The sequence below is a fragment of the Pundamilia nyererei genome, unplaced genomic scaffold (assembly GCF_000239375.1).
Source record: "Pundamilia nyererei isolate P.nyererei 1_Seehausen unplaced genomic scaffold, PunNye1.0 scaffold00260, whole genome shotgun sequence".
Taxonomy (NCBI): Eukaryota; Metazoa; Chordata; class Actinopteri; order Cichliformes; family Cichlidae; genus Pundamilia; species Pundamilia nyererei.
Genome location: NW_005187661.1, coordinates 200,982 through 212,636, shown reverse-complemented (window position 1 = coordinate 212,636; position 11,655 = coordinate 200,982). Strand labels below are relative to the sequence as shown.

At 40.2% G+C, this 11,655-nt stretch overlaps 1 protein-coding gene and 1 pseudogene across 1 annotated transcript; both read left to right on the top strand.

The window, feature by feature from the left end:
• Positions 1-2,871: 2,871 nt before the first annotated feature.
• LOC102202454 (UDP-glucuronosyltransferase 2C1 pseudogene) lies at positions 2,872-4,461 on the top strand (annotated as a pseudogene).
• Positions 4,462-8,838: 4,377 nt separating this feature from the next.
• LOC102196023 (probable G-protein coupled receptor 132) lies at positions 8,839-10,722 on the top strand. Its single transcript, XM_005750017.1, has 3 exons — positions 8,839-8,890; positions 8,967-9,832; positions 9,980-10,722. Exons 2-3 carry the CDS (start codon positions 9,252-9,254, stop codon positions 10,401-10,403), a joined length of 1,005 nt encoding a protein of 334 aa, XP_005750074.1. The 5' UTR covers positions 8,839-8,890; positions 8,967-9,251; the 3' UTR covers positions 10,404-10,722.
• Positions 10,723-11,655: the final 933 nt, after the last annotated feature.

The following is an 11,655-nucleotide window of genomic DNA, read 5'->3' as shown; positions in this document are numbered from 1 at the left end:
CAAGATACTAACCCCATGTTTGCCTACTGGTGGTGGTCAGAGGGCCCGGTGGCACCAGTGTCTGGCAGCCTCGCCTCTGTCACTGCGCCCCAGGGCAGCTGTGGCTACAATGTAGCTTGCCATCGCCAGTGTGTGAATGGTTGAATGACTGAATGTAGTGTGAAGCGCTTTGGGGTCCTTAGGGACTAGAAAAGCGCTATACAAATGCAAATATATTTCTGTATGGACATACTGCAAATCAGTTTCCCGTTAGAGACAATAAAGTTACCATTGACCATTGAGCATTCATTCAGTGATTGTGCAAATGTACTGTTTATAAGGTTTGTTGCAGGTTTCCCCAACTCTCTGTGTAATGTGAAGAGCAAAGCTTTTTGACTGGTCAGTAAGTTCAGAATGCACTAATTAAATGGCAACCCAATTCCATTAGGACAGTTAAAAAAATGTCTTACTACTGACCTAACTCCTGTCTCATAAGTGACTAGAGTTTTGTACAAAAAGTTAATTTTGCTCAGTAGACTTTGAGAATCAGAATAGAAACCTGTTGAATTGGGCTCTCACATGGATAAGACTGTCACTAAACCGTCCTCTAGAAAATGATTAATAATGTTGAGCAAATCAGGAGAGAAGGTGAGGGGTAATTTTGTACTAAACCAAACAAAATTCCATCTGATAACCAGCAGACACCTGGATGAAGGAGAAGAAAAACGATAATATGTGACATATTTAAAGCACAACCACAGAACTCCGAGTTACCTCTCGGCTATATACTGAATTGACCTGGCCTGTCTGTTTAAAAGGTACAGGAAAAAATATATCACACAGTATCTCGGTTTGAGTAACACTTTTTGGAAGTCAAACTTTTGGAAGAAATAGGTAAGTTCTATTATAATTTAACAATATGTCAGCCATAATACAACTTTATTTGTGTATTATTTTAGCGCTTTATATGTCACTGTCAGTGGGGATTTTATACAGTGTAATGCACAAAGGTGAACGCAACTATTTGAAATATGCTTAAAGATTAGAGGGTGGATGTGTGAAGAATTACAGCCACCGATTACAGACTGTTGGAAAAGTGAAGTCTGAGGGACTATATATTTGTATAGCCCCCTAATAGCGCCTTTAATAAACTGTTTAATATTAATGTCTTATATGATTGAATACTAATTTTGCTATATGGACATTAGTGTCAGGAATAACTAGGAATGGGATTTGAAAAGATTTCATGATGCTGCTGTGTGGTAGGCAATGGACTCAAAATTCAGAGCTCTAGAGGCGAGGCGTAACACAGGAAGGCAGCTTTTTGGCTGTACTCTAACAAGCCTGAGTTGTACAAAATGCTAAACTAAACTATGATTCAGATTATAAAGGAACACAGAATACACAGGCAAAAACAAAAGTAATATCCATGCTGCAGACTCTGTCATTACTTTCCTCCTAAGTACACAAACTGAAATCTGATTGTAGCAAAAATACAAGGGGGACCAATATGTCCGATCAGCAGACAGGCAGGCTTACAGTTCCAAAGAACTGGACTACTGCAAACCTGGTCTTGATTCCCATCCCTTGATGTAACACATCTCAAACTACTTGCAGGAACTTTTTCTGTACCGCTGTAATCTAATGCATTACTGAGCTAATCACAGGTAACTAATAATGTGTTACTTGTTTTACACAGAGTAAGCTCCTCAATTATCTGCATGAAAAAAAATCAAAGGTGCCTTTACGCTGCACACTTGTGTAGCAAAAAGCTCACATGAGCCACTTCTGACGAAGTTGGAAAATGGAACAACTTCTGAGGAGAAAGTTGCATTGATCTATCTTTTTTTTTTTTTTTTAATTTTTTTTTTACATACAATATTTTCTTTTGCCTTGGAAAGATCCCAACAGCCCCAAACTCAGAAACTCTGATCTGTAACATGACGAGTAGCTTCAGAGCCTGTCACTGACATGTATGTCTGTTTATTGTTTCTTCATCCATGAGAAAGTCAGAAAGCTGAGTAATAGGCAAAATATGACTAAGTATCTTACGTGAGTGCAGGGATGAACAGAATATTTATCTTAAGTATAAAAATCCTGAGAGTAAAAGAGTTGCTTCAGAATTACTATAATAATATGACCTCTACTGGCCTATGGTGACTCTGCCAAAGTAAAGGATTCTAAAGCTTCCACCTGGGTCTCCTGCAGAGTTCTTTTTAAACTGAGGACCCTGGATGCAACAAAAATGGCATAATAATGGAAAATTGCTAAAGTAGCAAACCCATTTCTACCAAACTGTTTTAATTCAGCCACATTGGATGGCTTTTGAGCATGAACAGCCTATTAAAGGACATGACAAAGTTTCAATTATTGGCCCTAGTTAGTTTCTGAACATATGCTTATTTAGCATATTGCTAAAAAACAACAACAAAAAACCCATTTTGAATCTTAGATGCTTCACCAGTGACTTGGCTAAGTCATGAACCTTAACTGGGACCTGGATAGACTCTTGGAGTAATTATATAATTATATTATATTGCACTATAGGTAAACTGAGCGGATAATCAGCTTCTAATTACTTTACGAACATTTGCTTATTGAATGTGGGGTTCAAACAAAAACCAGTCTGAATCTTAGGTCCTTCACCAGTGACTCAGTTTTTTCCTGTACCTTTTAAACAGACAGGCCAGGTCAAGTCAGTATGGAGACGAGAGGTAACTCTGAGTTCTGTGGTTGTGCTTTAAATATGTCACATATTATCGTTTTTCTTCTCCTTCATCCAGGTGTCTGCTGGTTATCAGATGGATAAATAACCTTTTAGTGAATGCTAAAAGGTTATAAGTTACTGAGGTCACAAGTCTGATTCTTTGTTTCTATTATTTCTTCCAGGAAATGTCCGGTCTTTCCATCCCTCTGTTTGTGACAGTGCTCTGCTTCCTGCTTCTCAGCCCCCCTCCATGTAGCAGCAGCAACATTCTGGTAGTCCCTGTCGATGGTAGCCACTGGATAAACATGAAAATTATCCTTGAACAGTTACACTCCAGGGGCCACAACATCACAGTTCTGCGCTCTGCAAAGAGCTGGTACATCCCTAATAACTCTTCCATTTATACTTCTATTAATATAAGCACGGTTGTGGATGAGTCAGACATTAACTACTACAACAAAATGTTACAAGATGTTATGGAATGCCGCACTTATCCTACATTTATACGCACGCTCTGCCAACAGTACTTGATCACGTCCGTGTTAGATCAGGGTCACAAGATCTGGGCCAGATCAGCTGCTACAATAATAGAAGACACAGTATTAATTCAGAAGCTACAGGATACCAAGTTTGACTTAATGTTAACTGACCCTAGTATGACAATAGGGGTACTTCTTGCAACTTACCTCGAGCTGCCTATAGTTTTAAATGTGCGCTGGATTAATACTGGAGAAGGTCTTTTCACCATAGCTCCCTCTCCTATCTCATATGTCCCTTTGCCAGGAAGTGAGCTCCATGATCAGATGGACTTTCTGGAAAGAATCAAAAATATGCTGCATTATCTTTATAATGTCATTGAACAGCACTTGATCATTAATCCTGCCTACTCAGACCTGCTCCAACGACACTTCCCTCCAGGTACTGATTTGCTGTCTTTACAGCGTAGAGCTGATATCTGGCTGTTCAGGGCAGATTTTGTCTTTGAGTTCCCTCGGCCCACAATACCAAATGTAGTATATATAGGGGGCTTCCACTGCAAAAAGGCCCAACCCCTTCCTGCTGAGCTGGAAGCATTCATGCAAAGCTCCGGAGATCACGGGGTGGTTGTCATGTCTCTGGGGACATTTATATCAGCCCTACCTCGCAAGTTCACAGAGGTCATCGCTGCTGCTTTTGCTGAGCTCCCTCAGAAGGTGATTTGGCGTTTTGTGGGTGAAAAACCTTCATCTCTCGGAAACAACACCTTGCTGTTGGAGTGGCTACCTCAGAACGACCTCCTGGGACACCCCAAGACTCGTGCCTTTGTGGCCCATGGAGGCACCAATGGCTTGTATGAAGCCATCTACCACAGTGTTCCTGTTGTGGGCCTCCCCCTCCTCCTTGACCAGTTTGACAACTTACTCCGGCTGAAGGTGCGTGGTGCAGCTCGGGTTGTAGAGGTTTACACGCTGACCAAAGAAGACTTCCTGGGCGCTCTCAAGGATGTTCTTGAGAATCCCTCTTTCCACACTAACATGCAGCGTCTGTCCCAGCTACACCGTGACAAGCCAATGACTCCAATGGACACTGCCATCTTTTGGATTGAATATGTCATCAGGAACAAAGGAGCACCTCACCTACAGTCAGCAGGTTTTCATCTGCCTTGGTATTCCTACTTCTGTCTGGATGTGGCTGCTTTAACCATAGCCATAACTGGAATTTTCATCTGGGCTGTGGTCTTTGTCTGTAGGCCCCTCTGCTGCCGGAGGTCAAAGAGAAAAATGAAACCAGAGTAAATGAGCCAAACATGATGCAGTATTTGCAACGTTTAGCTTGACAGAGTCAGTGTCACATGATTAGTCTTTACAATAATTTCTCCCTTAAATTTTTGCTTTGACTAAAACTGCATTTTCCAGAAATTTACAAACAGTTTAGAACAGCGAAGATTTGAATTACCCCCACGGAAATTTGTCATTTAGGGTGAATACTTTTACTTTACATCATAGGATATCTTTTTATATCAAAAGATATCCTCAAAACTTAAAGGGGACCTAAACCTCCCTAAACCTAAACTTCTCAATACATCTTGATTGACCAGCAGAGGAAATTTGGCAAATTTTTCAAGGGTGCCACTCACTAACTTGACTCTTGTCTTTCTTTCACTCCCTTTAGGCCAAATTCATTCTGATTGGCTGCCCCTCATAAACAGAGGGTTTAACCCTTTAAAACCGGTCGGAGCGGGAACGCTCCGTTTTGCGTAACTATTTTTGAATCCCTGTTGAACTGGAACCACGTAAGCTAGCACAATCATTTTTTTGCATACGAAACCGGAGGAGTTGTACTTACATGTTATGCCATTAGCTTGTCCTAGGTCACTGTTTCCTTCCACATATAGCTTTGCAAAAATTGCATAAAAAGCACTTGCAGCAACAAAAAAAATAATATTCCAGAAACACGCTTTGCCGATCCGATCAGCTGTTCACCACACTTCCCACGCTGGAATAGACGTCAGTGCGAACTATTGTATGTCTGCCATTACCTGGCCGAAACCAGAAATGACGTCATTTTTGCAGAAAATGTATTTTTTTTTTTTTTTTTTTACCTTCGGGGCCTTATAAGCCTATACTGGTGTTTTTAAAAGTCATGTTTGACTTTATGCTTTTCTGAATAGTTTCTGGGATGCTTAGAACTCAAATTGCACTGCTGGTAATAGATTATTTTGATTCACATGCTGTTGTTTTTGCACATTTGCATTATAATATTTATTTTTGTTTTTCCTGCAGTATATAAAAATGAAACTATGGAGACACTCAAAATCAATTTCCTGTGGTTGGAAACTATTTTCTGCAACTTTTCTGTATTAACAGTTTTGAGGGATAAACCTCTGAAATTTCTCTAACTAGAAATATATGTGAAAAAAAAAAGATTTTCAATTTTTTTGTAGTTTATTGCACTTTTTTTGCAATTTATGTAGTTTCTATGGACTTAATGCATAGATATTATTAAAATGTGGGCTATAACGGATGTATTGATGTATAGCAACTTGAAATGCTCCCAAAAATGGCACTACAGCATGTAAAAATATAAAGATAAGCTCTGGCGGACTTGGTTCTATGGTAGGTCTTAAAGGGTTAAACAATGAAAGCAAACAAGATGAACTCTTTCCAAGCTTTAAGCTTTTGTGAAAAGGAGCTTTTTGACATAGTTGTGCTCTTTGCATAGTTTTAGGCTGAAGTTTAGAGGACTGCAAACTGCAGTGTACGTGAGAGCGTTACATGTGGCAGCAGTTGGTGTGAAATTCATACTCTCTCTTTGAGTCACATCTCAGACAAATGCAGACACACAGGCAGGGTTTCAGATTCAATATGAGTTACACTATCATAACGCCATCATCATGTTGACAAATGTAAGCAACTTATATTAACAGTCAAAATACTACACTTATATTATACGTAATCAGATTGTAGTATAGTACTTGTAGTATTGTTTTTTTCAGTGAGACAACTGTATCAATGTCTGTTTAGTTTTTTCTTTGAGATTCTAAATTTGGAAATACCCTCAGACCAAGTCAGGTAGAGACACTGCTCGATAGAGGAGAACATGTTCCAACATATGCTGTTAAACTGTTCTGCAACACTTTATGGGCCTCTACTGTACTTATACCAATTGTTATGCCGCGAGGAGCGGTGAGGGAAACATCAGACTTCACTCAATCTTAATTGAAGTAATTGTTTTATTGTCTCTTGCCAACATCATGCACATACAGACAGTAACTTCTCAAAATGACTCCCAATCCATTTCCTGCTCCCTTTAAATACTCTAAAGACACGCCTTCTTAATACAGACTGGCCTATAAAAGAGCTGCAATTGAGGCAGGCCTCCTCTTTACTGGGAAAACAAGATGGCCACCACAGAGCTGTACAACAGCGGAACAAATAAAACAAATCGTCTTACGATATGACAAAAATCATGGACAATCCATAGAAAAGCCGCACCTGACTAGGGTTCAAAGCTTGTGCAAAAAGTAGCGGCTTATAGCCCGACAGTTACGGTAGTTATTTTGTACTCTACTTCACCACTTAAACCAATTTATACAACGCGCATCATTCACCCATTCAGACACATTCATACAATGACTAAGTGATCTATCTGACATTCACATGCTGATCACCACATCAGGAGCAGCCTGGTATAAGTATCTTGCCCAGAGATACTCTGTTAGTTGGAAGATCAGGGGCTTCTCTTCTCCGGCCCTAATGTCCAAGTATTCTCAGGCAAGCTACTGAGCAAACAATCTCCCCTAATGCATGCAGTGGCATGTAAGTGTATACGTGATAAAAATACCTGAAAACCAAAGATTAAAACACAATATTAATATGTGTGTGTGTGTGTGTGTGTGTGTTCTGGTTCTTCCTATCTTGGTGGGGAACAAAATCTGAAATTTACTATACTGGTGGGGACCAACAGCCCTTGTGGGGACCAAAATCCAGGTCCCCATGGGGTTGAAGGCATTTTTCACACTCAGAATGTGGTTTTAGTGTCAGGGTTACAATTGGGTTATGGTTAGGTTTAGGGTAACGGTTAGGGTTAAGCATTCATTTTTGATGGTTAGGGTTAGGATAAGCAGCTAGGGAAAGCATTATGTCAATGAGATGTCCCCACAGGGATAGCAAGACCATACTATGTGTGTTCATGTGTGTGTGTGTGTGAATAGGTGAATGTGACAAATTGTATCAAAAAGCGCTTTGAGTGCTCTGATTGGCAGAAATACACAGCCTACCAGGGTTTATGGAGGACTATTTAGAGTGACTGCTTCTGACTTACAATCTGTACAGTACATGGCTCCCATCTGTCTTTATGGCCAGTCATGTACAAAGAAATATGAAGATCTTTATTTGGAGCTCTGGAGAACCTATGTACTTTCTAATTTATAAATAACAAACTTGTGTTATCTGATGAATCAAAGTTTTGTGACATTTAAAAGAAACAAAAGTGAGTGATTAGGCTCCCCTCCCTCTGAACCCATGTGGTAAAAATACCAAGTAATACCTATTGTTTCAATACGCCCATTCTTCAGTCAAACAATTTCAATTGTGTACTCTTTTTTTTCGGTCTGCACTGTATGAAAAAAGTTCCTCGGAGCCAAAGTGTAAAACATTTACTGACTACAAATTATTAATTAAATCAGTTGGGGAAGAAGCTTATTCTTCTTTTACCCTGCAATAAAATTTACCACAGTATTGTGTTTGGTTTGGTAGGTTTGTCTATCTGCACCTTTTTTGCTGTGGTTTCAACCTTCTCTCTCTAACCTACACAGAATACACAAACCTACGCACACTTACTGTTTTGACTATATTTGTGAGAACATTTCTCTTCACTCTAACTTTCTATTCCTATTTCTATTCCAGCCCTATAGTAATTCCAGTCTTAGACATCACATCAAGTCTTAACACTTAATTAACCTTTTAAAAGTGAGTCCAAAAATGAGAGCTTAGATATCGTCTCTAGTTTAAAACGTTCTGGCCCTCACAATAGCAGAAGTAAGTTCATACACGCACAGTTATATTTTCATGTCTTTAGAGGACATATGTTGGCTTTCATTCATTTCCTGAAGACTTAGATAAACACTAACCTCAACCAAAATTTCCTTAACTGATCAGTTATAAATGATCTAAAATCACCCTAAACTTTATCTAAAACCACAAAACGTGGTGCTTTGATAAGAGGAGAGTTTAACTCTTTTAAGGCATGAAAAAGAACTGTAGCTAATGAATACAATTCCACACGACATACCTAATAGTTCGTTCGGTGTTGTTTAACAGCATGTTTAGAGGTATCACAGCATATGGGTTAACATGATTGATGGATTGTAGCTGGAGACCAGCTACAATCTAAAGAATTCTTTGGGAATTCCCATCAGCGGACACATCGATCCCTGCACTCACTGTGCCTGTCCATGCCTAATCTTTGTGGCTGCTGTAGAAGCAAGAAAGACAGAGGCTCAGAAAAAGTGGGAGCTTGTTTTTGTTCTGGGACAGAAAGGCGTTCTCCTGCCTCAGGATGTTGCCTTTAAAGCTGAAGAAGTGGGTTTCCTGTGGAGGAAACGATCACAGAATAGACAAGGCTGGGTCGAGGCAACGTGTTCCCAACATTGCTTGAGCACAGGTCACCCGGACTGGGCTGCACACTATTTGTGGAATAAATTCAGTCTCAAAGCTCTGAGGGGTGAGTACAAAGGATTTAAGCTTTTTTATGGGTTCAGTCTTCATGCACTTAAAAACTCATGGCATCTGTTTTGCAGGTTTTCATTTCCACCAATGGATCTGGGATGCTCTGAAGCCTGGTTTAGTGACAGCTTCAAAAATGAGGGTGATTTTTTCCACAGCAGAGTGGCTTTATGAATCTTGCAGAGTGGACACGTGTGATTAGGAAGAATGCACCTGAGAGCAGAGTCTTCCTTTCTTCCTCTCTGCCTTGAGTGAATGGATGGGCTTTCCTACATTAACTCACCGTTCTGTGAGTGTGAATCAACGTCTGATTGAGATCACCTCAAGTTTCCCATGTGACGTGTTTTACCCTCAGAGACATGTCCAACGATACCTGCAACCTCCCCTTGGACACGGACATATTTGGACTGACCTGTATTTATGGCCTCATCTTCACTCTGGGTCTCCCCAGCAACCTGCTGTCTCTTTGGGGATTGTACCACCTGGGGCGCTCAGGTGGCGGAGGCTGTCAGCTGGTCTACATCCTCAACCTGCTGCTGTCAGACTTCCTCCAACTGCTCACACTGCCCTTATGGATTCTTTACCTCCAGGGTCCACACCAGTGGCCCTATGGCCAGCTAACCTGTGAGCTAGTTGGCTACGTGTTTTACGTGAACGTCTATGCAAGTGTCATGTTCCTGTGTCTGATAGCTACAGACCGCTGCCTGGCTATTGTTTACCCATTCAGCAGCCGCAGGGTGCGAACAGTCAGAGTAGCAGCAGTGTCAGGTGTAGCGGTGTGGATCCTAACCTTCCTGTTCTGTCTGAGTGGGCTGCTGCCATCTGTGTTCAACTCTGACAGACTGCTGTGCTTGGAGCAGTACCCCGTCAGCCGCCGATATGCTCAATTTAAGATTGCCACTGTGGTTCTAGGCTTCTTGTTGCCATGTGCCATCCTAGGGTGAGTTAATACCAAAATCTACATGTGCACATATGTTTCTGATTTAATGTTTTCTAGATAAATCGGATATTTCCCTGTTCTTTTGGAACGTTTTGTATATTAGATTAAAGGCTGGTTTCTGATCTCCAAATCTGTTTCCTCCCTCAGCTACACCTCAGCCCACATTGGGGTGACACTCAGGCAATCTCCATCCCTCTCCGCCCATGAACGGCACAAAATCGTAGGAATTCTGGTCGTGATTACTGTCAACTTCATTGTTGTCTTTGGACCCTACCACCTAGTAGGTGGATACAGGTTTGTATCCTTGCTGCTGACTGATGATCCATGTGAACTGGAGCATTCACTTTTCCTCATCTATCGCCTGTGCTATGGTTTGACCAGTCTGAACACTTTGCTGGATCCCCTCTTCTACATCTTCCTCTGCCCTGATGCTCGGCTAGAGCTGCAAAGGTCCCTGCCCTGTTTGGGAAGAGGGCAAAACCCAAGCAAAAGCATGACTCTTAGTACCAGAGCTCACCCAGACACCAAGAGGGTGAGTGAAAATAGACAGAGTAACCTTCTAGCAATATAGTTTGGACTTGACCACAATCAAAGCAATTGCACCACCCAGTGGGAAGACCTATGTTGAGTTTATGCCTCGCAGTGTTTCCACCTTTTCATCTAAAGAATTATTTGGGCATTCACAGTTTCTCATCTAGATACTGCTTAAAGGTAGGAGAGAAAAAAGATATTTTTGCGCAAACAGTGACTTCAGCTTACATGTAACTCAGCTGAAATATGGAAATTCAGTTTCATATTTGTCAAAAACGCACATCCATAACTACTGTGAGTTTATGAAGCAATTGTTTTCTGCTGCTCAGTTTACGATCATTAAAAACTGCATTTAATCACACGTGTGCTGTCAGTAATTTTAAAAATAGAGAAGGTGTGAATCACTATGGAAACACAAGATTGTGGTTATATAACGGTAAGCAACTAGTCATACGAAGGTGCCAGGAATGCTTTTCTTTTCTTTTATTCATTTTCTAAAATGTCATTTTACTGCTAAAAGGTATTGACAGCATATGAGTGAGCGCTAAAGTAAACGTGCAATACACTTTTTCTCATAAACAGCTTGAGCAATTTCATCATAAAAGGAAACCGAATGTTTTGCATCTGAAAAAAAAATGCTGGTGTAGGCACTTACAGCTGCTGATAACATCTAGTGAGAAACACATTACACATTTCTTAAAAAGTCTAAGGCTCGGTTATATACAAAGCAAAAAAAAATTTCATCAAACACCCTCAAAACAAGAGAGGTACATAGAATGGGGAAGTTTTTGCAAATTTTGTGACATACTGCACATGACTGTATAATAATGCTAACTAAACTGTTTTTTCTTGCTAGAGTACAGACATTACATCACATATAATTCGCTAAATATAAGGAATACAAATGAGTCTAGGACTTTGTACTGAAAAGCTAAAATTAAATGATAAAGCTATCTTTCTCTATTTTTATGCAATATCTCTATGTCAAGCACAAGGAAGCACTGATAGATGTTTTTACTGAAACACCCATCCCCACACATAATTTCACTAAGAATATGCAAAAGTTTTAGATTAAACGTCTGCAGCAGATTAGACCAATTACTGGATGTCTTTAATCTGAAAAGATACCATTAAGAAGCAAAGAAAGTTTGTAAAAGGACATGGAGTGAACTTTGCTCTTTGTGTTATGAAAAAGAAAGGCCATTTCTAAAATTTAATTATTTTGAAGACAAATGTCTGCTGTCATTGTCTAAATACATGAAGAAGCATATGAAACCCTGCCAGTGGCGGAC

What these genes read in the sequence shown, in the direction of transcription:
- LOC102196023 (XM_005750017.1), top strand. Translation starts at nt 9,252, where the DNA reads ATGTCCAACGATACCTGCAACCTCCCCTTGGACACGGACATATTTGGA. An exon ending in TTGCCATGTGCCATCCTAGG is followed by an intron (nt 9,833 to 9,979) that starts GTGAGTTAATAC and finishes TTCCTCCCTCAG; the next exon opens with CTACACCTCAGCCCACATTG.